Source organism: Tauraco erythrolophus, chromosome 5 (assembly GCF_009769465.1).
Source record: "Tauraco erythrolophus isolate bTauEry1 chromosome 5, bTauEry1.pri, whole genome shotgun sequence".
In the NCBI taxonomy this organism is placed as follows: Eukaryota; Metazoa; Chordata; class Aves; order Musophagiformes; family Musophagidae; genus Tauraco; species Tauraco erythrolophus.
In genome coordinates this window covers 33,796,889-33,824,495 of record NC_141469.1, presented here as the reverse complement: position 1 = coordinate 33,824,495, position 27,607 = coordinate 33,796,889, and the positions used below count along the sequence as shown (strand labels likewise).

At 39.9% G+C, this 27,607-nt stretch overlaps 1 protein-coding gene across 1 annotated transcript in view; it reads left to right on the top strand.

Moving 5' to 3' along the window:
- The window catches only part of TBC1D14 (TBC1 domain family member 14), a 77,573-nt gene that overhangs the window by 10,446 nt on the left and 39,520 nt on the right, over positions 1-27,607 (top strand). The window contains 1 exon segment of the mRNA XM_086611733.1: positions 12,848-12,968. Coding sequence (XP_086467859.1) covers positions 12,848-12,968 — 121 coding nt within the window.

The window sequence follows — 27,607 nt, the reverse complement described above, 5'->3', positions numbered from 1 at the left end:
CTGATCAGGACCATTGTGGTCTTACTGTAGAAGTTGTACTTGTCACTTATCATTTTCATGTATGGTTTTGGAGACTGAGGATGAGGCTTTTTATGGTTACATGCAGAGTTACCATAAAAAGGACCATAATCCATGTATTTCCCTTTCTTTTCCGTTTTAATGGACTACAGGAATCCTAAGTCTTTACTTAGTCCACTGCTGTGGATATTGTCTATTTTTCCAGGAATCTGGATCCCCTTTGTTTTCAGACTACTCCTATAAGTTTTTCATCCAAATGTCCTAAGTAGCAGGATCTCAGGAAACCTCTACAGAGAATAGGGACTACACATGAAATAAAGGGTTTTAAGAAGAATATTAGGTTTTACTGTTTACAAAGAATCTCTCTATTTCTGAGAGAAAACATCTGAAACAGGGTTGGCATCCTATACCATACATAAAGCACAAACCTAGTCCAGGCTGTGGCCTTACTTGTAATCTGATAGGAAAAAGGGCTTAAGTTTCAAAATAATAGCTACTGGTTTCAGCATTAAGTCTGAAATCATGTGAATTTGACAGTTTCTCACACATACACACACACGTTTTGAGGTGACTAGTCACACATAATTCAGAGTTCTGAACTTAAAAGTTAGGTCCATTGATACCATAGGTAAGTCACCTGCATTAATGAATAGAACCCTTTCATAATGCTCTTTGTTGATTTTAATTGAGAAGACAACTTATTGTACTTCTCTAGTTTTGATGTTAAAAGGAAGGTAGAATAACAAGGAAAATTGCAGTGTCAATTTCCCACTTTCATCTCTCCAAAAAAAAAATTCACTGACTGTAGAAGAGAAGAGAAAGGATGAAAATAATGATTGAGTAATCTGAGATACTAAACTTTATTTATGTATGATGTCTCCTCTTCTGTGCATGTTTTCTGTTAAACGAAGCCTATTAGATAGAGTATAGGCTGTTCAGGAAGAGACAGGCTGAGAACAGGACTGAAGTGTGTAGGAGGAGGGACAGGAAGAGCTGGATGCGCTGTGGGGGAGGGTACCAGTACACTGCTTTTAACCACGAATGGACAAAAAGTAGCTGAGCTGTAAGTGCCGTTGTCCAAAAGCTGGGAGGAAGGACTCCAGAATCCCATCCTGTGATGAGGGACCCTCATGGACATCCAGCACAGGCTGCTTTGCTGCCGTGCTGGCAGACTGGGCTCCCTAGTGCTGCGGTTGCCTGATCCCTCAGCATTCACTCTCCTGTTGGAGGGAAAAGAGCAACTTGGTGGCAGTTTCGTTCCTCCACACCACTTTATCTGGGTGTATTTTGATCTAATTGTTGTCAATAACAGGCATCTAAAAGGGTTGCTGAGAGAGAAGGGCAGACAAGCTTATGTTGCAGGGGTGTGGGAAGCATCATAGGCACAGAGGGATCTGTATTAACAGATGATGCTGGAAACAGTACTTCAGCAGCCCATGGGGCATTCAGGTATACTCATCTGATGGGTGCTTCAGTCTTTGCAATACGGTTTTGGATACTACTTAGTTGAAAGACACTTTCCGTCTACTTGAGACGAAAGACGAGTGGTCCTCCTCTCATCTGTACTTATTATCATATCTCTGTGTAGAGCAAAAGAAAAGTTGCAGAATTTTCCTGAAATAAACATTCTTTCTCAAAGCAAGTCTTCCATAGTTGCAAAGCTGGAGTTTTACAAAGACAACAGCCTTTTCTTTTGGTAAAGGTTGAAAATTGTGTGATAGTTTTCAGAATTCCTGTCCTCTAATTCAGTGTATGAAGTTTTGAACTTTGTCGTGTGGCCTGTTCCCCACTAGGTTTTGAACTGAAGCTGTCCACATAAATTTTAATCCCTATTTTCCTTTTATGCATGGAATAACGTAACTTTTATTTAGAATTACTGTTCTGTTTGTTCTTCCTTAAATTTTGCACTAGATCATACTTGAGATGCAGCTCTTTAGAATAAAGGGAAGTTGCTTTTGCAGATAAAAATCTGCTTTACTTAAACTCCTTGTTGTGCAATACTGTTTTCAGTTACTCAACAGCAATACTAAGAGGCTTGTTGAAGTTATTTGTTCATTATGGCAGATAAGTGAAAATCTGCTCAGCAGTACTTTGAGTTTTGGTATTTTTTTTTAGTAATAGTGCAAAACTATGTAGTAAGTGAGGACTTAATGTGATCCAGCTATTATTTTAAATACAGTCAAATGTGTATGTTTCTTTTCTAGTGGCTTTACAGTGGGAAGCTTTACAAAAGTCTTACACCGGCTGGTGAATGAGACTTGTGGTGTAGATGGGTGTTGTATGTTGCTTGCAGCCTTCAGCTATAATGCCTTTTCTCCCTGTTCCTTCTCCTTCATCTCCTGTGTGAGGCTGACTTTCGGAAAGCTTGTGGTTGTTCAGTTCTGCACGTTCTACATACTTGCTTTTGAACAGAAAGAGTAAGAACTGCATAGACTTTGGTAGATGTATACCAGATTTGAGGAGCTAATTCAGACAAACGAAATTAAGGTCTGTTTTCATTCTGATTCACTGTCTGCATGAAGGTTTAGTGAATTAGTGGATTATATGGGTTTTGTATCTTTGGTCAATTCACAATAACCTTCCTGGTGTTTCCCTGTGTTAAAAGGAGCTGTGAGAAGTGAACGGGCACTGGGGAGGGAGAATATCAGCACCATCACTGCCATGTGGCGCTCTATCTCTCTATCTAATCAAAATACTATTTAATGTTCAACTGACTTTTTGTTGCCTCTCTTCCTTATCAGCAATATCAACTGTTGAAAATTATTGCAAGTACTGAAATGATTAAAAAAAAATTACTCTGTGAAGAGTACTTAATTCAGGGTTGATGTTGTGAAAGGATGTTACGTATGCTATTTAGCATCTTTGTTGGAGACATGGACAGTGAGATCGAGTGCACCTTCAGCAAGTTTGCAGATGGCACCAAGTTGTGTGGTGTTGTGGACACGCTGGAGGGAAGGGATGCCATCCAGAGGGACCTTGACAGGCTGGAGAGATGGGCCTGTGAAAGTCTAATGAAGTTCAAAAAGGCCAAGTGCAAGATCCTGCACGTGGGTTGGGGCAATCGCAAGCACAAGTACAGGCTGGGCGGAGAATGGATGGAGAGCAGCCCTGAGGAAAAGGACTTGGGAGTGCTGGTGGATGAGAAGCTCAACATGAGCCGGCAATGTGCACTGGCAGCCCAGAAAGCAAATTATATCCTGGGCTGTATCAAAAGAAATGTGGCCAGCAGGTCGAGGGAGGTGATTCTGCCCCTCTACTCAGCTCTCATGAGACCCCACCTGGAATACTGCGTTCAGCTCTGGAGTCCCCAACACAAGAAGGACATAGAGCTACTGGAACGAGTCCAGAGGAGGGCCGCGAAGATGATCCGAGGGCTGGAGCACCTCTGCTATGAAGACAGGCTGAGAGAGTTGGGGCTGTTCAGCCTGAAGAAGAGCAGGCTCTGGGGTGATCTTATTGCAGCTTTCCAGTACCTAAAGGAGGCCCTACAGGAAAGCTGGAGAGGGACTTTTTCCAAGGGCATGTAGTGATAGGACAAGGGGCAATGGATTTAAACTGAAAGAGGGGAGATTTCGATTAGATATAAGGAAGAAATTTTTTACATTGAGGGTGATGAGGCACTGGAACAGGTTGCCCAGAGAAGTTGTGGATGCCCCATCCGTGGAAGTGTTCAAGGCCAGGTTTGATGAGGCTTTGGGCAACCTGGTGTAGTGGAGGGTTTCTCTGCCTATGGCAGGGGATTGGAACTAGATGATCTTTGAGGTCCCTTCCAACCCTAACCGTTCTATGATTCTGTGCTTGGAGATTCCAAAAAATGCAGTGAGCAAGGTGAAATTAAATAGATTGACTATAAATTCTTGCTCCTTTATTTTTTTTCATAGTATCTCTCTTCTGTTGCCTTCTTACATAATCTACGAGGAAGTTGGAGTCAATGTTAACTTTTGTTCTTAAACATCTTTAGAAAGGCTCAAACAAGAAGTGGTCTGTGAATAAAATTCTATGTATGGATAAATTCCTGTTTAAGAGAAATAGTATATGGAGACAAAGGGTTTTCTGGAGCAGGAATGTGTGTTTTTATGCCTTGCTCTGGATATTTGGAGTTCTATTAAGTAAATGTTGAGTTCGCTGACAGGAAAAAAAAAAATGCATTCTTCTTTATAAACTGTTAATCTCAATTTGAGCATTAGTTACATTGCGGTTTTAAGGAGCTATCCATCTTAAGCCTCTCTTTGTAGTCATTAAGTGCCTCAAAAGTTTTTTGAGCCATACTGTAAGAATAGTAAAGGAAAAAACCCTACAGTAAATAGGGAGTCATTTGTACCTTACATTGACAACTGACAGAATAAACACAACAACTTGGTAGCAATCATAAAGCAAGATGAGGTATTTAATTAGTGCTCGGACTTTCCTTTGTCAGCTGCAGTAAGTGCAGAATCACACCACAGTTTAGATGAGAAGGGACTTCTGGAGCCATCTGGTGTAACCTCCTGCCCAGTGCAGGGCTGACTTCAGCACTGGATCATATTCCTCAGGACCTTCTCCAGTCAATTGTGAGTATGTCCAAGGACAGAGTTACCGCAGCCTCTCTAGGCTACATGGTCCAGGATTTATCCACTACCACTATGATTGTTTTTATTTTCCTCCCCTTTTATCCAGTTGGAATTCACCTAGCAGCAGCTTCCTGCTTTGCCTCTTTTTTTTTTTTGTTTGCACCTCTGAGAAAGATCATCCAGGCTAGGTGAAACCACGTCTATGAACGTACCTGCTTGTATGCCGTAGGCCTCGGCACTCAGCCAAGTGCTTATCCTTTGGACTTCCTCTGTTTTTTCCTCTCTCATTATTTTAGACCAGGGCCCCAAACTGGGTACAGATATAGTCTCATGGGTGCCAGATAGAGCCTTTAATAATTATTTTTTTCCTCTTGATGTTGCTAATACAAGCCTGCCAGTCCACATTTAATCTTTATTGCTGCAAGGTCTTACTGTTGACTCAGGTTCAGCGTTTTGCTTAGGATGATATTTCATGTATTCATTCTGGTTTTTATTTGTCTGGTAATGGTGTTTCAGATCAGTGAAGAAATCTGCTTTCAGACTCTGGCAATAGAAGTTTGGGTTATTCTGATAATATTGGGATAACTGGGAATTTTGCCAGCTAGAAAAGAACCATTATGTATAGCTGATTGACTATAATAGTTTGAACTTGGACCCAAATGTTGCTTTTGTATGAAAGTCCAAACTTGCTGAAACTCTTGTTTCTGAGAGCTCTGCAGCATTCACATGGTCAGCTGGCACTGTGCATCAGCCACATGTGAAATAATTCTTAGTTTGCCACAACCAGTCCTAACTGCTAAACACGCAGGACTTCTGTCTGGTTTATCTTTTCATGCCTTTGGCGCTTCAGTGCAGGCAGCTCTGCTTTGTTCTCTTCTGAAACCAGGGCTACCCTCTAAGATGAAAAGGTAAATGCAGAACATTGTAGTTTTGATAAATAGTTTATCAAACCCTGCTTTTTTTTCCCCGAAATCTAGAGAGAGATTTCCAAGTTACCCTATTGCAAGCTATCAGGCATCCTGCACCACTAACTTGCATTGTATTACTGTCTCCCTCAACTGTGAGAATCTTTTTGTCAGACCTGCAGGTATCTGTTACACTGTAAAGTGTCATCATTATTGGGTCTTCCTGAACATACTGGGATGTCAGTGGTTTGAAAACTTTGTTTAGAAAATGTGATAAGGATTTATAAAACATGATTTGTCATGTTACCTCTTTCATAGGTAGGTCAACTTCTAGGCTATCTAACTCTACTTCTGTTGGATTTGTTTATCCATAGACAAGCATTGTTCTTCCGTGACCTTTGGCAATCTCTCAAAGATAGAATTCTGCAAACCCTGCTTTTTTATGTGATTTTGGAATCTTATTCAAAGCATAACTTTTCACCTGTTGGTGAAGGTTCTTCACCATAGCTGAAATACTTGAGCTCTTTTGATGATATTTTGTTTTGTTGTTGTTTTGGTTTGTTTTTTGTTTTTTAATGAAAGTGTGGGTTGACTGAGAGGTGATCTGAGGTAGGAGGGGGTGAACGCAGGAACTGGCAATCTCTGCATCTAATGAATTATTTCTAGAAACCAATGTTATCTGGTCATGGGTACCAACTGTTGGCTTTTTACCTGTGGAGAATGTAGATTTAAGGCTTTTCAGGCAGGTCTCGTAACAATAATTTCTTCTCAAATCCATCAGTTCCCTAGTCATCATGATTTATGTGTCAGAGTCTTGTTCCTCCACTTATCAGGTAACCAAAATTGCTGTGATAGAACATGTTGCTGACTTTTCAGAGTTTATTTTCTGTGCCTCTGGAAATTGTTTAAGTGGCCAGAGTGCTAATTTGGAACATCCTTCTGTTTATTGCGGGTAAGTTGTGAAGGTTCTGGTTAGTACAGAATACGAAAGATCACTGAAGGAGAAGAATACAATGTTGTTGTACCCTTTACCTAAATTCTGTAATAGTGTGCGAATGTTTCTTAAATAGTGTTAATTGAGTTTGTACCATGCCAGGTTAGGTGGCTGGACACTTTTGCTTACAGTGCAGCAAATATTTAATGAAATTTCTCTTTGGTGCTGTATGTTACTTGAAATGTCCTGTTCCAGTGTAGGTTTCTGGATGCCTTGTGGAATAATGTCTGTGCAGACATCTCTTGCGCTGTGCTTATGTGCTTGACATGGATTTACCTGGTCCTTGTGATTTATATCTGCTTACTGTCAAACCCTTTAGAGGAAAGTCCATTATACACTCCAGCGTGACTGCCTTTGCATAGGCTGAGGGGCTCAGGACCTGAGTGCTCTCTCCACGTCTAGTTTAGAGTTACCAGGAAGTTCCAGGTTCTTCCTCCAGAAGCAGCTGAAATGAATTCACCTCTGTTTCTTTCCTGCTTCTTAAGAATACATACGAGTCTGATTCTCAGTTGAAATTGTTTTTCAAGATAATTTTGTTCTACAAAACCTGAACCTTTTGAACTTTCTCCACTGTCCTTATTTTTCATCTGCTCTACTCAGAGACTGGTAAGTCCTTTCAGTTGTTAATTCGCATGACTATTCCAATTGTTTTGTCTTCTGAAAATAATCTTCTTAAATTAAAGACTAATTAAAATTTGAATGTGAGCATGCATCTTGAACAGGAAATGTTTTATGTGTTTTTAACACTTGTAACAAAAATATGCTTGCAATTGCTAATTAGTTTTGAGTAAATGCAGATAAAAAAATTACATCAATCTGCATGAATTGAGTCAGTTTCTAGTTAATTCTGGTGCGTTTCTTTACAGCAACTGTCTTTTTAAGAGTAAGGAACACATTTATTTGCAAATATAATCTCTATGCTAGGTCAGTGTTAGTCTGCTACAAAGCAGCACATGCCATCTCACTTTTGTTTTGCTTACAACTATCATTCCATGCTGCATGCCAGTAGCTTGAATACTGCAGCCTTTGGAACATCATCTAAGGAGCCATGTCAAAATAGTAACATCAAAATCAGTAAATTAAAAATTTAAATCGTCAGTTTCAGATTGTCTGGAGAACCCAAAGACTCTAATCATGAAAACTCCTAAGGTCCTGTACCCTTTTATTTCAGACAACTGGTATATCTTGGAGTTTTGGGGAAAAATAAAGTAAAATACTGTGTGTTGCCTGGAAGTCCAGGTGTGTGGGGGTGTGTGCGCCAACAGGTGTCAGTGGGTGTATGTGTGTCCACCAGGCTGGACTCCACCCTCTGGCACCTGGGGTGTTGGAGCCCATCCTTTTTTCCCCTCTGTTTGAGTGGCATTTGCCAGAGAAACAAATGAGTTGTTTCTCAAACTCAAATGAGTTGGGTCGCACTGAACTAGAGGTATCTAAAGGGGCACAGTATTAAGTCCGCCTGGCTAGAGAAGACTTTGAGACTTTTGAAGGAGGAGGTTTACGGCAGACTTTAAGATCTGGAGTAAACTGGCAACGGAAACCATTGCAGCACTGTCTCTGCTCCTTTTAGTGGGTGGATTTGTATACTGAGGTGGGGAGGGATGACCTTGTCAGAGGTGACTTCACATAAGCAGCTAACGTGAAAGAAGTGAATACTTGAAAGCTTGTGGAGCGGCTCTGTGAACTCGTCATGAGGCTGTAGTTACTGGCAGTTGTGTTACAGGCTTCCTGTCTTTTTAAAAAGAGAATTGGACTGAACTAGATAACCTTCCTGCTTTGGTGGTGATGCAGGACTTTGTTCAAAAGCATAAGCTGGAAAAGCTGTAAGAGATGCTATATGGATAGATTTGGCTTGATTACTTTTTGTTGATGTGGTTCTGATTTTTTTAATTTTTTTTTTTTTAATTTGATTGAGATTTCAGCCTGACCATGACAGCACGCAAGGCTACATAAATACTGGCAATATATGAATGTGCAGTATGTTTGTATGGCAACTATTCAGTAAGCTTGTCTCAGCAGTGCTTGTAGAACCAATATGAAGTAGTTCTTACGTTTTATTTAAAAAAAAAATAAGTATTTCCTGACACTATTGGACTTAATCTATTAGTACTAACTTCCTCCTTTCCCCACAAAAAAGGCAGTTGGGCAGATCAGTATACAATAATGGTGTATGTAGTGTGTGCATGTTCAAGCAAGAGGTTGTTTGGTTTCTCTCCTGTATCTCAGGATGCTATGTGTGTAAATGTTAACTCTGGAGTTAGAATTAAATTCTCTTCAGGCAGGTAATTCCTCTCCACAGCTCAATTAAAATAACAAGGTTAAACAGCTGTTTGGTGCCAAATGTTGTTTTTAAGGGGACTGTGCAAAAGTAATTTTCTGTTTGAAAAGTGATCTCTATTTAACTTCTGTGTCTGGTTTTCCTAAAATAAGCAGCCGCAGCCGCTTAGTGTGAAAGCGTTAACGTGTTCAATAGGAATGCGAATGTAACTCATGACACTTCAATGGCTCCACCTAATGATACTGCAGACATCAGATATTCCTGTTAATATCCCTGTTGTAAATCAGCATGATGTGCTCTGATGGTTGTGAAGAGGACAATGAGACTGAGATAATAATCAACATGTATTCTTTTATTTCCAGACATGTTAGCATTTTTACATTGAAGATCTTAAATTAATTTTTTATATCTTAAAACACTTGTAATTAAACTTTGAGATCTTTTACCCTAGGATTTCTGAGCTTGTCTTTGGGGTGAAAATCTATTTGTGTTTGTTTTTTTTTTTCAAATAGAGAATTTTTGCTCCTTGTTAACCTTGTATTTTCTATTAGGTACGATCATCTTAAGTTACCTTTAGAGTGGAATATATATATATGCAGAAATCATTACTTCCTTCTAACGGAGTTGCATCGTTTAAGAGTCTGCTTTCAGTCCAGAAGTCTCAAGTAGTGGCTTTATCAGGACCCTGTGGTGTTGCAAAACTCTGCAGAAATCAGACCAGAAAAGGTTCCATAGTGTTTTGGGTTTTTTTTCCCCTTAAGTTTTCTAAAATTAGATGCAAAGGGAGCAGCATCTCTTTGCTCCTCCCATGCCAGCTCAACTGTCATGTGGTTTACCTTTGGCTTGTTCCAGTCTGGGGCAGGTCAGAGTTTAACAATGCTGTGTGTCCTCAGTCAGAGTCAAAGCAGGAACAGGTTGTAGTTAGCAGTTCTACATCTGATTGTGCCAGTTTGTGGCTTCTGATGGTGTTATGCCTTTTGGGAGATTTTGAGACTTTTTGGAGTGCATAAAGAGTGTGGGCACCAGCAAAACATCAGGACTTAGGCACAGACAGAGAGCAGGGAAAAAAGGAAAAGAAGAGTAAGTTGCTCTATACAGAATGGGAATGGTATATTGACCATGCCTGGTGCTTTCAGTTCAATATATATTTTAAATTTAAAAAAAAAAGTGAACTGGAAATCCCTGACATAGCGCAAAGAGAGGAAGAGATGCCTGGTGCCCTAGAATGTACAGTGGCAATCATGCCAACAGAGAAGAGTGAGCTGAGGACGTGCTGTGCCATCTGCTAGATAAGCTGTAGAACAGATTACTTGTTACGATGCTCCCTCCAAAGGGAAAACAGATAGTTAGGGTTGTGGAACTGAATTGAAAGCAAGTATGTGAGATTGACTTTTCAGGGTTATGCAGGCACTTGCAGCAGAGAGCTGTTGTACTTTATCATTCCAATTCATCTTTATTTTGCTCTGAGGAGAAAGACCTGCTGCTGCTCTTAAAATCCCTCAGAGGAGACTGAGGGGATTGATGCTTGTGTATGCCTGTGCTAGCAACCTCTTATGTGGATAGATAGGGAGAGAAAATTGCCTATTAGTCCTTTAATTTTCATGTTACTGCAGCACTGATGAACTGTGGTTAAAGCCTTTTACTTGCAAAAGAGAATTTAAATGTGCACAGGACGTCTTGTGGGGTTCTTTCAGGTGTCCCTGATGCTAGAAGTTCTTGTTTTCTCCAAAGACAGTATGTAACCTGGAATTTAGTTTGCTTGTTCCTGAAGTAGTAACAACCTGAAATAAGACCTTTTGCAGGAACAGCCAGCCTGTCTTTCATTGTGTATCCTATTTACCTGCAGTGGTTTTGATGGTGTTATTCCTGTAATGTTTTTTTTTGTTCTTAGATATATTTTAGAACTTGCTTGATATTTCTCCATTTTAAATTAACTAAGCATAAGATAAAATAATTTCATGCCTACCTCTCTTTACGATTTATTTCCCCGGTAGCCATACTGAATGATTCTATACATCCATCATCTCAGACTGCCTTGCACTACGTGCTATGAACTTAGTCAGGGGTAAGAAGAAAATCACATGCAGAAGCTCTCCAGGGTACTAAACACTCAAACAGAATGGATTCTTAACATTGCTAAGGTGAAGGAATTACTGGTGAAAAGAAAGCAGATTCAACTGAGATACCTTTACTGGAAGTTTGTTTTATGATGGTCTCTTTTTCCCAGCACTAGCAGTTGTAGGGGTAGCAGTGTAGTCAAACTTGCTGATTAATGCCTGGTTTAGCTTACAAATCTCTAAGTAGTGTTACAGCTGTAACGATGAGCTACAGGAGAGCTTCATAACTGAAATGGAGTATGCTAGCTGTAGAGGCAAAGCAAATCTTTGGTTTTGATCCAATAGTTTACCTATAGAGTTGTAATTTCATGCTTTGAAAAAAGTGGAGAGAGGGAAAACATGGCAGTATGTTTCTACGTTTTCTATGTTGTTCTTCTTTAGTGCTTTCCCTGTAAGTTTTTCCCCCTACATCTTTATACTGTTTTTTTTATTTTGTATGAGGTGGGGTAGGGGAAAATCAAAAGGGGTTTGTAGAAGTATAGTTACTGCTTAGCTTTGACATCGGTTGTTATTGACTTGTGTGATTTCTGTACCTAAACACTTTGTTCTTATCTTTTAATATGATAATCTGTTCCTGGTTTGGGTTTCAAGGTAACTGTACCCTTGTGATATAGAAGCATGTGATCATTTGTGTGAATATATGCATATTTAAGGATGGCAGTGCACCCTATTAACCTTGTAATACATTCCAGCGCACTCTGACGTTTGTGCCTTTATTATTTTCCTCATATTAAACATTTCTTCTGTTTTCCAAGCAGTATTATCTGTGTTGGTGTATTTATGATATTGTTCATGTAGCTGATCCAAAGTGACCAGGAAAAACAACTTTTTTGTCCAGATTGTTCCTATTGCAGATATATATTTAGCCCTTTTAGAACATGAAGCTCAATATAGTTTTATTTCTCAAACTGCCATACTTTAGGGATAAGAAACAATCTGTACTTGCTGGGTCAACCCACTGGGCACTGAGGTAGTAACTGTAAGTAAGGAAAAGCAGGAAGGCCAGACTGGAAGCATCTGTGGTATGAAGGTGCTATAGCTGCCTGCTGATTGAAGTAGCAAAAATGGTTTTGTCTCAGTGGAATTGTGTGGTTTTTGTTTTCTTTTAAATGAGGCAGTGAAAGCCTATAATCAAGTTCCCAGAAAAACCTACCAGAAGGTGTGTAAATAATTGAACTAATCTGGACATATTTGAGTATTTGCTGAACTAGACAGGAGGACAAAAGAAAATCTGTTACTTTAATAATCCAGACATGCCATGGGTGTAGAACATCTGTTGTGCCCTTGGTGGAGCTGAGAGCCACCAAAAGCATGAAGACTGGTCTGTACCATACGTCCAGTTTTGGAAAGACATAGTTGTGGTGAGAGGACGCAAGTCTAGCATATCGCTTCATGACTGAAAACGAGGCATGTCAGTAATAATAAGATAACTTCCTGTGGCTTTGTGTCTAGCTTTGACTGTTACTGCAGTGTTTAAGCTGGTTAATGTGAGACGTTTTAGAGCAACTTCAGAACTGAAGTGCTTTGATAGTTGCTTTTAAGGTTATTCAGGAAAAATAATATTTTACGAAAGCAGATCACATACAGTAAAAGGCTACTATGTCTGCAACTTTTTTGTGATTTTTGGTGGTAGTGTGTTGTAACAGGCAGGTGGAGAATGTTTATGCAGAAGGAGATTTAGTGTCTTAGTCTTACTTTAAAAGAGTGAGGCTAAATGATCTAGAGGGAGGCTAAAAAAGGCTACTTTTAGAAAGTTACAAATGAATTTTTTTTAGTAGATTAAAAATTCTTATTTAACCATGTCCGTTGCTTAGTATGGTGATAATACTGCATAGCGTACCTCTTGAGGATGGGAAACAGTGCCTGCCAGCACAACCATAGGAGGAGCTGGAATATGTGATAGGAATACATAAGGTTAGCAAATTGGCTATCCTTCTGTTTATTATAATTAATCAATGCTTTTTCTTAATCAAACTTTTTCTTTATAGGAATTTGTTTGCCAGAAGGCAAAGTGCAAGATTTGAAAAACAAAATGATGTGGGATGGAAGTTGTTTGGAAAAGTACCTCTCAGAGAAAACTCACAGAAATATCCAAAGAAAATGCAAAAGGTATTTGTTTAATTCTTTGTTAGGATTAATGGTTAATGTAAAAGCCAGTTAAGTTTAACCTGTGAAGCCTGCTTGTTTAAGTTGCACACAATTTCTTGGACAGTATCAAAGAAGTTTCTTCATTGAAATTTTACTTCTATTATAAGTGGTGTTCAAAAGAATGTGTTCTGCATGGTCATTACATGGAATACTCCATGAAGATACGTACCACTTTGGTATAAAGCATTTCATGTGAAGATTCAAAGTATATGAATGTATATTTGTTTTTTATAATCAAGCTTAGTGGATATTTTGAAAGTCTTTCTGTTTTCTTTATCTCGTTCCAGCTTTCACTGGTTTGTGGCCTTTGTGTCGTAGACCCATGCTGTTTGAGGGGAAATTGTGGTCTGCTGGGCTTTGACTTATTTGTGCTTAAATAATAATTAAAAATACAAAAATTCAAGGTAGAGTGGATGTGGTAGAGTGCCAGAAACTTGTGTTGGAATGCTGGTATCACCCATTCCATGTGTTCTGAAGTATTTGCTGTTTGGAGCTGAAATTTTCCATGTGTGGGCCTTGATGAAAATGATTACTGACTTGAATGTTGAAACAATATAATACAGTTCAAGATAAGTGAATGGAATAATTTTTTTGTGTGTACAGTATAGTTCAAAAGGGAGTGTGTACTGAAATTGTTTATTGAAGTGGTTCCATGAATAGAGAAAAACTTTAAAAGCATCAGAAACACCAAAGAAATTAGATTTCTCCCTGTCGTCATTGCTGCTCAACTAGTTTTGGCATTGTTTTTTTATGTTATGCTTATATTTGCCAGTAGTTAGATGCATGATTTGTCAAATTTTAGCAGCTGTTTTTGAGGGCAGGAGAGGGTTATACAAAATTATTTTCAGACCTTCCTTAGTGTGTCATAAGAGAATAAAACGCAGCAAAAACTGCTTTTCTCCCTCTTTGCATATCACCTCTCACGTATCACCTCTCAAGCTGCAGCATTATAACATTGTTGACAAAATAACATTTAAGAGGACTGGTTCTACAGCAAATAAACCCAAGCATGTTGCTAGTGAATCCAATAACCTACCTTCCCAAGGGGGAAAAAATCTTGTGAAATTCAACTATGTGGTCAGTAGTTTGAGCTGCCCTTTCAGTGAGAAGATGACATCCTCTTTCAATCTGTCTTACTCGGTCTGAAATTTTTGGATTGCATATAGGCATTTTGTTTGTTTGGGGATTTTGTTTTATTTCATTTAGTTCTCACTTCCTTGTTCAAACCACCGTGGGAATAGGAAGGTTTGCATGGAGAGAGACCATGCAGTTAGAACTTCAAAACCAGTTGCTGTGTGTGAAATGAGAATGCTGATTTGGAGGACTGTGCTGCTACATTTAGGGTCAAGTGCTCTGGAAATCCAGGTGTCCCGTGACTGTTCTTAGCTGTAGCTAGGCTGTTAAGTTCGAGCACCCTTTTGAAGTTGTCACTGATCAACCATTCAGACTTACTTACAGCTTGTCTTGATACAATGAACGGTTCTGGAGTGTTCACCAAAGATTTTTTGATGACACAGTTGAAGAGACTTAATCGCAGCACTCTGACACTTAGCAGTGTATTTTGTTGTAGTCATCTATTCTTTGATAGGTGGGTAAATAATTTATTAACATTATTTATGGTTGTTGCTTGTTCTATGAATGTTTTTCCTTTAGATCCAAACTATCTTGCATCATGAGTATTCAGTGTTCCTAGAACATTACAACTTTGAATGCTTGTGTTTAAATTTGTTAGAAAAAAGTAACTATTAAAGAATTATGTGATATGGCATCCAGCCATTAGTGAGTTTCTGGCAAGACTGCAAGTCTGAAACAATGGTATCCAATGACTCTTGGATAACAATAACTAATCCTTCTAAATTTATTTGAGGCTTTCTTGAACCTATTTTTGACATGTAGAATTTCTGAGACATGGGTAATTCTGTAATTCACTAATCCAGCCTCACCAGCACCCAAAAGCACATTCCAATTTAGGTTACCCCTCACAGGTTGCTTTGACAATGATGAAGTAGCACTTGCATTGCAGAGTTTCTTGCCCGTTTAGAGGCATGCTTTTAGCCTTTTGATTTCTGCCTAAAGAACTTGCATATGTGTAAGTGGAGGAGGTGAAAGCATATGGCTATTGCGATGATGCCTGTTGGCCAACATCAATTCCTTCTCCTTTCTGGAAAAAAGGGTACCAGGCCAGAAGAACAAGTGCTCTGGGTCTTTTTCTACCTTGAAGTATGTATTTTGTTTGTAAGGCCAGAAGAGTAGGTGCTTGGAAGACCTTTATCTCATGTATTAAAGAATTTGGAGGTATGCAGTGAAACGTGGGAGTTGGGAAAGAAGATGGCTGTGATCAAAGTAAATGGTTAGTGTCCTAGTAAATGATTTGGTGGCTGTTAATTATCTGTGCTTTATGTATGCTTTACTTGAAATTGGACTTGGTTTTTTTTTTAATTTATTTTTCTTTCCAGAAGTGCTGGATCCTTAGAGGTCCCTTCCAATCCCTAACATTCTGTGATTCTGGGACCTTCCTTAAATCTCAGTGCAATGGGATTCACACTTGTGTTGTATGAAATTCACTATAAACGCTAGGTGCCCTGAGAAGCCAATTGTTTGGGGATGCACAGTTGGTAACTGTTTTGGAGCTTGAGACTCCATATCTTGATCCACTGATGTTTCATGACCTGAATGCCATATGGTCTTATGCAAAGAGACATGGAAAACATTGTGAAACACTTACATGAACTTATCAGTGTGGGAGCTGGGTCTTGAGAACTGTGCAGGCAGCTGTGAGACCCTGAACAATGATGGCAACATCATAATTGTTAATTGAGCGGTATCAGCTCTGCATATTGAGTGAAGTGTGTAGGGCACACAGTCCGAGTGGGAAATGCCACCTAGACAGAAAGAACTAATTGAAAATCTAAGTATTCTTTTAACATAGCATTGTGTGTAACTTCCTATATACTTCAAGAAAACCAAACTGGAGAGAGAAAAGGGAGAGTCAGTTTTTTTGACATCATGAGTAATCAGCAAAGTTTTTAACCGTGCTGTCTGCTGATCTCTTGAGCTAACACAGTGATTGGTAGCAGCAGTCACCTGTCACTCTGTGCCATGAATTTCTGATTGTATTACATAACTAAGCTTGTACAGACTCGATGAGAAGTAATTAGACATTGCTCATGTGCTGCTGCCCACAGTTATCATGGGTATTGCTTCCTTCCCGTGGTATGCTTTATGCCTTCCGTCTTCCGTATGCGCAGGATTTTCTGACTTCATTCATAGGATTCAGTACTCTGACAGACTTACTTCCAATGTTTTGTGCTGCTGACAGGATGAACAAAAGAGCTGTGCGTTGGCGTGCCCTTGTAACTAACTTTTCATCAGTTAGCTGCCTCTGGGTTTGTACTGGAGAGATACTCAGTGCCCGGTTAAAGGGTTTCATGCCTATTTACTAGTGGCAGAAACTTCTCAGTTTTCTGAGAGTCTGTTACTTTAGATGTCTTGAGTTTGGGAAAGGGTGGAGATGCAGACTGCCTTCCTTTTGAGCTTGGCCCTGTCCCTCCTGTTCCATTTTCTACCTCTGTCAGGGCTGGTACTTGAAACAGGAGTTGCTTATTGGGCAAGAGCTTTTCTGTTCTCTGGCTACTGGGGCTTGACTTACTGATTCTTTTCAAGGAGAAAAAAACCAAATGTATTCATACCATGGAGTCCAGGTCTTCCTCTAAATTGTCTGTTCACGGTGATGTTATGGTCTGTGTGGTAAAATACTCGTCAGCCCATAGATGGTAGGAGGCTTAACCTGCCTGACTACAGAGGCTCTTGAGTAGTGTTTCTATTAGCAAAATCTTGGTCGAGATTAATTCTGAAAGGCAACATAGAGAAAAGGTGGTAAATTCTTCATGATGATTTTTACTCAATTAAGGTTTCTTATCTTGGGGAAAAAAAAAAGTTGCATGTAACTTGTTTAGACTATTGAAGGTCCTTTGGATTATCTAAGATGCCACAAAATAGCCTGATCGTGGTAGTAGCTACAGTTATCATTTGTATCTGTCCTCAAGTTTCACATACCTAGGGGAATCCATCTGATTGTACCTGCTTGGTATGAAGCTCTTTGTGCACAGGAGCTAAGGTGGCTGAGCTACCAAGCAATCCTTTCTCATGTCATCTTCTCTTGCTTCTGGACAGACATCAAAGAAATCCTTTGTGCCAGATCACTAATTAGAGCCCTGTGACTGTCCTGTTGATTTGGCTGTAGGTTCCTATAGTGAGTTCATTGCTGTGTTCAGTGTTCCATCTTTTGATACCTCTTTCCCCCCCCCCTCAAAATTAACTGCAAACTTAGTCTTCTGAAAGATAAAGATGTTTCTGTACACACTTTTTTAAACATATATGAAGGGAATAATCTTTAAATACATGTATGTTGTACGTTGTTCTGATACTTTTGCCATAATAATCTCATCTGGGATTGAAAGAAATTTGCAAGAAAGAATGCAATTGTAAAGTATGTGTTTATGTAAAGCATGAAAGCGGGGGGGTATGGTGGAAGTAATTGAACTGTGAAGGGCTAAAGATTGTTGTTAAACATATAAGCAGCTATTGTTTCCTTCTCGGCTACTGCTTAATAAATACATAATGAAAACTCCAGACTCTCAAACTTCGGTTGCGGTTCCCAAGTTGAATGTTGGTATACCACAGCTGGAGATGGCTGTACATATACAACGGAGGCCAGACACAATTTGTGTGGAGCAGTAGCATTTTTTCTGTCTGACCAAAAGAATGGTCAGACAGGTTTTTGAGCACATAAGCATTCTCTTGAGTCCTGTAAAAACTTCTAACTTGTTCAACTAGTATATGTGAGACATAGCGTCATGGTCTATTTGAACAATGTGAGAATTAAAGTCGCTCTAGCTAAGATGGTGATTGGCCTACTTTTACTGCTGACAGTATACATTAATATTTCTTTTGATAAAGAATCCGTATTGGCATAGGCTAAGGTTGGGTTGCTTTGCATTGTCACCAAAAGGTTTTATTCAGGTTTTATCCAGTTAAATGTTTTAAAGCTTAAAAGCTGTCAGAACAAGTAATCTCGTCTGAAGCTGGAAGTACATTTACAATGGAGGTTTGCATGATTAATTTTTGGTATCAATTATCTTCAGGAATCCTGCTTGAGCAGAACTGGTTTTGTCAGTTGCTTTTATAATTGATGTGTGAAAATGCATTGGAAGTCAGATGACAGTGCTTCACTGAGAGAAATAACTGACATTAAATTCTCTTCCCTTCCCATGGACTGTACAGCCGAGCTAGGCTTTGCAGCCACTGTTTCTTTCAGGAGCTCTTTTCAGGATTGGCAAGAACAGCAGATGTAAATAACGTATGTTTGCAACTTCTTCCTCTGCCGACCCTGCAGTGGTTTTATTAGTGAATACTCTTGAAAACTAAATGCCTTGAAAATTTCAAGAAGAGCTAACGTTGTTCTGTGCATATCCTTTGATTTTTCTCCTCTCATATGACTAGTCTTCACAGAACTTGGTTGCAACTGGCCAGTCAAGATCTTGTGTATTAAGAAGTTCATGCATATAGAGAAAAGTCAAATTTTAGGTATATCCTAGAGACATGTTACAGTGTCTTCCCCAAAGGAGCAGCTTAGATGAAATTTTTTTTAGTGTATGTCGTCTTTTTTTTTCTTGTAATATGAAGATCAGTTTTTTAATCAGTGCAGAAGTTTTTACCCTTCCAAATGTGCAGTGACTCTGTGAAGACTGTTCAATTTAACTTTGACTATATGAATTCCAGTAAGAGCTCAATGGAGCATCTTCATTTTCTTTGAGTTTCAGTACCAGTAAAATTCAGTACATATAACACTTGAGGCCTTTCAAAACAATCTTTACTCATAAATTTGAGTCTAAATATTTTATGATCCCATTTGCTGGCATTCTGTATCAGAATATTTAGAATTTCTAATGGCAATTCCTTAATAATAAAAAGTAGCTATGATTTTTTTTTTAACTGAAGGATTGTCATCTTCCCAAACTTATGAGGATTTTTGTTCTGAAAACCATAGTGTGCTTTCGAGAAGGGGCGGGGAGACTTTTTTCTTTTTTTTTTCCCGTAAGGATAAGGATTCAAATAAACAAATTGCTGGAGAGTTGGATTCTAGCCATGAAGCCACCACCAAAGATGAAAGCAGCCTGCCCACCTCAGATGCAGTGGAAAACCACAGGCGTTTGTGTGCAGCTGTGGGTAACACGCCTGTTGTGATGGTTTTTGTTTGGTTTTTTTTCTCCAGTCATTCCTATATTTGGTTCTTTGGAGGAGAGGGGGAGATGGAAAAGTGTCATTCTGTTTCGGTACCGGTGATAAAATTTCGCAACTGCACTGTCTTCAGCTGGAACACAGCAGGCTTTTTTTAAGGAGTGATGCGCTGACAGGAAATAAATCAGCATGATTTACCAGCTATGTTTTTCTGTAATAGTTAGATCATGACTATATGTAGGATCAACATTCCAGTCAATTAAAATCAATTTTACTTAAGGGGCTTACTCTGCAGCATATGATAAAGTGAAAATGAGCTCTCAAATAGTTAAATACATCGCTTAGCTCATAGGTGATGCTTTTTTATGGGATGAATACTTAAGTTTATAACAGTACTCAAGGAAAAACCTTTGCAAGTTAATTTGGGTCAATTTTTGTTCACATCAATACTCACTTGATCATTTTTCTTTTTTTCTTTTTTTTTTTTTTAAGCCATAATCCTAATTGGTTAATAAAATCACTTCACTCAAAGCCTGGTTTTTGGATTTTACCTATTAGGTGGCAAAGAGTTGCAGAGCAACAGCACCCAGCAAGAAATACTAAAATAGATTACTACAAACCTTGCCTTAGGCAGACAGTGATAAGAACTCCTGTTGAGAGCAGTGTGTTTTATCCAGGACAAAAAAAAACCCAACTAGAGAAAAGTCCACGGACTGCTGAAGTGTGTAGATTCTCATGGAGCTCCATGTGCAAGAGCACTCCGGATGGGAAGCTGCGCAGCGTGGCTCACTGCTGCAGTGTGTTCTGCTTCCTCTTGCCTTCTGCTGATGGGTGGCAGTTGTCTAAAAATACTGAGCTTTTCTGTCCTAACCGTGCTTTACACTGTATTCAGATGGATGATTCGAGGCCTTTTGAAGAGGAAGTGGTTGGTTCAAGCTGGCTGCTGATTCTGGCAGGAGCTAGATCTACAATTTTGGATAAAGCATTGTCTTCTGCTCATACTGAGTTTGACTTTGGGTAGGTCACTGGATATATCACTGTGACTAATGGATACAGCTGTTAATTGTGGGGTGAGTGTTTGCATGTAGACTTCATTCACACTTTAAAGCGTTTGAGGTCATAAACTGTCTAGTGCATTTTTTTCTGTTCCGCAGTAGAAGTCCGAGGGTGTAAATGAGTCACTTCCTGTATTCTCCTCCTCTGGGTCCATTTTTACTTGTCAGCCTTCAGAAAAGGCAGGATTTAGATCTGTCATGGTGTATCTGAGTTCCTTTTTTTAAGAATAAAGAAACAAAAGTGCAATTGCAGTGCAAAAAGGAGTAGTTACTGTAGTTAGTTTAAAACTAACCTATGCTTACTCTTGTTGCAATCTCTAGAAATAAAGGTGTGTCTCTAATTTCCCACTTAAGAAATTATAACTCAAGAATTATAACTCAAAACTTGCAAGTTGCCTTAACTCACTGCTATTTCATGTCTTTCCTTCTGATCCAATTAAAAAAATTTTTATCTTATTATAATCATATGTACAGGGCATCAAATTTTTGTGAAAATAAATAAAAGTAAAGTAAAGAAAGGAAACCTGTTCTGTCACTGATGAAGTCCTAAAATATCTTTTTTTTTTCATTGAGAAGAAATGTACTAGATTATTCAGCAATTCCACGAGGCTCTAGTACTCCAAAAATAATGCATTGCCCTTGTCCTGACTTGAAAATTACCTGCCTCAAACAAATCTACTATCATATTTAAACAGATAAAGCAAAAGTAATAGCTTTCATCCATGGTACATGAAAGGGTAATTTAATACAATGGCAGAAGGATTGTTTCTGTGTATTTTAATAATAAAAGAAGGATGTAATATGACCCAGGTGTAGGTATCATCATCTAGCAGAGCCTAGCTGCTGAAGTGCTGCTTTTGATGCTCTCAGAACTTCTTCCCTTCTGTTACGAACATGTGAGAAGACAGAATGTGCTATGAACATTAGGCTAATAGAAAATAGCAGGCTGAGAGTATCAGTTTAACAGTTGTGACAAGCCACCAAGTATTTTCAAAAAGAAGTGAGAGGGAGGGTTTTTTCCCCTTTTCAAGTTTGAAAGCTTTTATTTGAGTTTTATCACTCACTAAAACTCCTCATAAATTGTCTTGGTCAAAAGCCCTGGAAGCTGGAGAGATCCTAAATAGGTCTAACAGGCGATGTTAAGGATAGGTATCAGTTTTCTGGAAAAAAAGATATTAAATAGATAGAAGTATAAGCTTTGTTAATTGTTATTGTAGTTAAAATGTGAGCTGCTAGTCGCTACTGAAAGGGTCTGTTTCAATGCCAGTGGTATGTTTAGGGGGAATGCAGGAAGCTTAAAGATGTCCAGTGAGATCGTGAAGTTTGTCTGCCTGAATTGAAACAGTTATTTAGTAGCCCAAGTCGATGCTTAGCATTAGATGGAATATAAATCTCATGGCACAAGATTATTTTTAAACGCAGGAAGCTGCGTGTTGATGGGAAGATGCTTGACTTTTGAGGATGAAGTACACAGCTGCTCTTACCCCCAAAATTTCGAGGCTGGGGAAGACAACTTTTCAGAAGACCAGATACATTGGGGGAAGTTCATTCTCATTTGCTGTTAAATGAGAATCTGCCATGCAGCTGGCGTTTGTGTGTCTGATAGTGCTTATAGATAGATACTTAAACACCTACATCTTTACGTACCCAGTAAGTTTTTTCAGTGTAGTAATCTTCCACTGTGCATGCTGACAAGCAACACACAGTAGGCTTTAGGATTTATTTTTCCCCTCCCATGGGTTTTGGAATGAAAATAGAAGCCTGTGGAGAGCAAGCCTGGAAATAGCGGCAAATACTTTTGAACGTTGCATTGCACAGACACTTGGCAAAACATGACTGTGAAGCAAAGGTGGAGATAAATCCTTAAAGACAGGTGTGTTAGCCTCTAAATATCGTGGTGGAATTGTCTTTCCCAACAAGAAGCTAGAATTTGCATTGCTAAAATGTAAAATTATTTGAGAAAGCTTTGCTAGACGTCAGTATTTTATTTTTGTGTTAAACAGAAGCAAACGTCCAAGAAACCTGACCCAAAGGTTTTCTGTCTGTCTTCCAGTTTCTATGCCTCAGACTTCATCTAAAATTAAACAATGGGGAGGAGGTGAAGGTTTGAAAGGCTCTTGCCATGCTCACTGGCAACAACAAACAAAGCGGATGTTCTTTGGCTCTGCAAAATGAATAGAGTTACTGTATGTGTGTTACTGGAAACCCTCAGGATCCAGATGTAAGGATTTTTAAAAACCCAGACTGGTACTTTTTCTTTAAATATCTTTCTGAAGAAAGACTGGGAAAATATTTATGTGAATTTTATGTTCTTGTTCTCCCTCTCTGAGGACACTTGATCTCGTTTTTTTTACGTGATTTTATTACACGGTTTTTGTGCCTGCTAGGAATTTCCACATAAACATTTTCTTTTGCTCTATTGAGATGTTCTCTCTTTAGCATGACAAAGTTCAGTGGAAATAGTTTCATGAATATTAAAGGCTGGAAATATTGATCGCTTTAAGCTAGACAATGAAGGTGTGTTGTCTTCATATGTTTTGTTTATATTTGTGTGTGGCTTTGAAAAGTTATAATCCCTTCTCAAAGCTGAACCTTAGATTGTAGAGAAGATTCTGTTCAGGAAAATGTACATGTTGATACAGTATTTTGTAAAATTAAACACGGAATGCACAGGAGTCCACCAGTGTGAACAGATGATGAGACATAATATGAAACACACTATCAGTTTGAGTACAAAAGAAGCTTTTATTAGATATGTAAGAAATGGGCACAAGTAACTGTTTCAAGCATAATTTCAGGGATCAGAGAAGCAAAATGGACATAGAAAACCACTCAGAGACTTTAGTGCAATAGGCTTACCGCCTTGCTTTTCTATCATTTCTAAGGGTAGACAAGCACCTAACCTGAAAAGGTCAGAGATCCTTAGAGATGCACAGATTTTAATGAGGAAGCAGAGTAAAAATTAGCAGAGGGATTTGAAAGAGAGGGGAAGTGGAATGTGGTTAAAAGTATCAAGTGAAGTACCTTTTCTCACACTAGTTTGGTGAATGTACTGAAATCATGTAGCTAATACGAGCCTGCACCTACTTACCCTACATAGGCAGCTGTTTGCAAACAAAAATAGTAACTGTGTGCTGCAGTGAGTATCTGAACGGCATAATAATACGAGTTGTTGCACATTGCAAAGTAAATGGCATTCCTGGGTGGCTTTTACTCTGTCTTGAAGATTGCAAGTATTCGGGGTCATATTTGCAACTGATTTGAGAACTTCCAAAATAAAATGCCATACTCCTGTGGCTCCTTTCCTATATCCCAGGGTTATCCTGGTACTCTGGCCATTTCTGAATGGTGTCAGCATGAAGCTGATGTGGCATGGAGAGTCCTTTTATTTTTGCGTCTTGCTTAAAATGGGGGGAGACAGTTCTGACACGCTCTCTAGCCCGGCTGAAGAGCATGTTATTTGAGACTAGATAGGAAAGATATGTTTTCTTCTGCAACATCAGCAGTAATGTGAAATATTGGAAGAAAAAGTTGCTGGGAGGTTATTTAGAAGGGTATGGTGCTGAGGCTATGTGGAAAATTGAGGTGGAGAGATCAGTGAGTGGACATACAGTTTACGTAAAATTGTATTTTTACATGAAATCCGTGTCCAGTGTAATCCTGGTCCCTGGAAGTGACATTTAAGGGATACACTGACAGCAGGTGTTCATTATATTTTATCCTGGCAGATGTTTATAAAAATAAAGTAAAATAACTGTTTAGCTTGTATTCCCTTGCTCTAGCACTTACTGGATGCTTGCCCTGCTGGAAGCCGAAGCCTTTCTTGTAGGTGTTTCCACTTGCTTGATACTGTTGTTTATCAGATAGCATCCGTATATACGGAAACTGTGCACGTGTTTGTATATGCAGATTAAATTACATCCTTTTTGGTGTTCTAAGTAGTAGGGTTGGTTTTTTTGTTATTGTGACTCACATTGGAGTCACTTGCAAGAGCATGCTGCACAATCTGATCACAGATCCCGCACTTGACAATAAAGAGCTGTTCTTAAGCATAGGTATGCTTTGTCTTTGAGTACTTCAAATACAGAAAACTATTCTACGTTTCTCCCTTTTTTAATAAAGCATGTCACTCTGGGGGCACTTAAATAATTTACATATAGCACAAATGAAATGTGGACCCTGAGAGTGAGAACCATCTGATCCATAGCACGTTGTGTAATTAGAGGTGACAGACTCCAAAACAGCAAACTTATTCTTTCTTGGAAGACCTAACCTTGTCTAGGCTTAGGTTTTAAATGTTCCTTAATTTGATGGCTCTGTTGTTCAAAATACGATGCTATAAAAATACATATATGTAAAAACTGTTAAAATTAATCTGGTGGCTGGAGCACGGGTCTGGAAAGCAGAGTATGTGGCTTCTAGTTCTCTCCTTACTGTTAACCTTTTGGAAGATGTGTGCATTATTTTATCTGTTTAACTTCAGCGTGATGGAGTGGGACCAAAGTTGCAAGCTCAAGTTCCGCATCACCTGTAATCAGAAGAGAGAAGTAGATGCTTTTCAGGGGAAAATGTGGAAAGTTCAGAGCATTTGATGCCTAAAACAGGTAGTGCGAAGTTTACCTCAGGTGAACTGGCCATAATAGCCTCTTAATCTTACATTGATCAAGCAAGCCTAATTTGTTACGTATGGAACAGGAGATAACTGTGGTACTAAAGGTGAGAAGGGTGTCCTGGTGGAAGATAAAACTTCATGCATGTAACGTTACATTTCAGTCAACTCCTGTCATCACACTGCTATCTTCTGCTCTGGTATCCTTTCTATAACGTAAGAGATTAAATATATAGAGAGATGGGCAAAGAAAGTAAGGCTGATGGTTCTCGAACGATTAATTAATTGTAGGACTTGCCAGATTGCTTCTGCAAAGCATGCTGGTTGAGTGTGCAACTTGGGTTTCTCAGGTTGTCAGATCAGTAACTAATTAACTGCATTTCAGAATAGTTTGGTACTAGTTTTGGAGTCACATAAAAAGCCCTCATATATACCCCTTAAGGAGCTTTTTGAAAGTTTAATATCTGAGCTCAGCAGTCTGTATTCACTCCCTGTTAAATTTTTCTCATAATCTGATCTTTGCCAGAGGTGTCAGACTCCTTAAGTTCTCTTTGGTTGCCGTAGTTGTACTGTATATGTAAGAGCCTTCATTAAAAGATCATCAGAACGAGTTTCCCCGACCTGAAGATCATCACAGGTTTCATGATCTGCTGGTTTCAGTTAAGCTTCTGAAAGAAACAGTCCTGCTGCTTGCTCCTTTTCCTTTCTTTTACTTCCATATTTACATTGCTCCACAGTAGGCATTACCAGAGTAACCAAACTAATCCAACAAGACAAAAGGTTAGTTTTCAGCAGTGTCATTTCCGCAATCTAGTGTCCTGTACAGTCCCACAGCTACTTACGGTGGCACAAAAAGAGGGGGTGAGGGGCCAGAAGGACAGGGGAGGGCAGTGACGTGCTGGGTGTGTATCAGCTTAAAGTCACCTGGTAAACCACGTCAAAAATAAAGAGCAAGAGATTGCAGATGGACATGCAGTAGAAAGCTATGAAGCAACAGAAGGGAACATTGAAGCAATATTTAGGTAGCAGCCAGACTCAAAAACCAGGAAAAAACAACTGTTTGCTTGTGCAATCCAGGTCCAGTTCCTATCTTGTATGCCGAATGAGGTGGGAATGCCAGTGGGAAAAATACCATGTAATTAAAGCTTGTGCATACCTTGCTTGAGTAGCCTCAGGTACTCCTACAATTGTGGCAGCCTAGAAACAGTGACTGCTACCAAGAGTCTGTGTAATGGGTGGCCAGCTGTGGGGTGAGTACCTGCTGCACTGCAGTAGGTCAGCCGTGGTTTGAGTAAAACCCTGCTTTTGCTTTTCACCCACACAAGCGTCTTCCCGCGTCACCAGGCCCCTCTCTCCCTCAGTCGGTGTTTCGTAGAACGCGTAGTTGATTGAGCTCCTCTTTTTGCGGATCAACAAATGGCTGTTTCCTATGTCCAGAAGAGCTGCAATATCGTTCTAGTTTCAGCCTCTGAAACCACAGAGATTCACTACAGGAATACTATTGCCCACCTCAGGTTGCTCCTCCTCATGATCTGAGGTTCTTTCTGGTTTACTAACTGCAATTTTCCATAAACGTTTTTTGATATGTGTGACAATTTACTGCTTCGGGTATCTTAGGAGCAAAGAGTTCGGAGCGGAGGCCATAGTGCTCTTCAGGAGCTGTGTTGACTTGCCGTTGTGTCAGTCACTCTGACGCTGGCTGTGGGGTGGCAGGTGTCTGTCGTCAGTTGGCGGTGGTGGAAATGAAGCTGAGACACTTTCAAACAGTGAGCTGTTTGTTCCTCGTTTGGTGTAATACCACTGCATCCGTGAATTACATGGGAATTCACAGGTTGAAAACAATAGCTGAGATAACAGCTGGCACTTTTGAGAAAATAATTTATCCCGGCTTTTGCAGAGCCACCCCTGTTTTCGAGTTGGTCCTTGCTCCTCGTTCTGTGATTCAGGACCAGCCTCGGACAAAGGCCAGGAGCAGTGCAGCCTGGCTCAACAAGGTTAAGGAATGTGAAACCCTTAGTGCAGTGCTGAGAAAAGGACAGCTAACGGCTGCAGGTGGATAGGTAATAGGATAAAATGTGGGTCTGCTTAGGATGGTGCTGCAGCAACTCGGGTATCTCCCTTGAGTTAGATAACAGAGCTGTTGCACAAAGGAAAAATGACAATTCAATCCATCTGGATTGAGGCAAAAGACTTAAGATGCGATGTGGAAGTTGTCTGAACTGTCCAAGATGGATATCTGTATCTTCTGGAGCTGTCTGAAGATGACAGAACGTGAGCTGTACCAAAAAGATGCTCATGCTGTAGGAAGTATTCCAGAGTAACGCTGCTGTTCCTTTGGGATGGACTCAAGGGCCGGCGAGCTTTAGCCGCTCGTGCTCTTGGCGGCATTACAGCAGGCGGAGGGAGTACCGGTACAAACGCACGCCCGGCTTGGACCCAGGGACGCGGGGATGGGAAGCGGGAGTGTGGGAAACCGATGGAGCGAGATGCCAGGGTATCAGGAAGGCGGCTGCGGCCGCAAACAGCACACGTAACGCCGGGCTGGTTGAGGAAAAGCTGACCGTAGCCTGTGCGAGGCTGCGGTTCTCCGTCTGGGACTCGGAGCTGAGACGGGCTGGGAAGCGCTGCTCGGGCGCCACGGGAAGCGGAGAGCTCGCGCCAGGCGGGGCGCGCGCTTCCCGTCCCGGGGCGGCGGC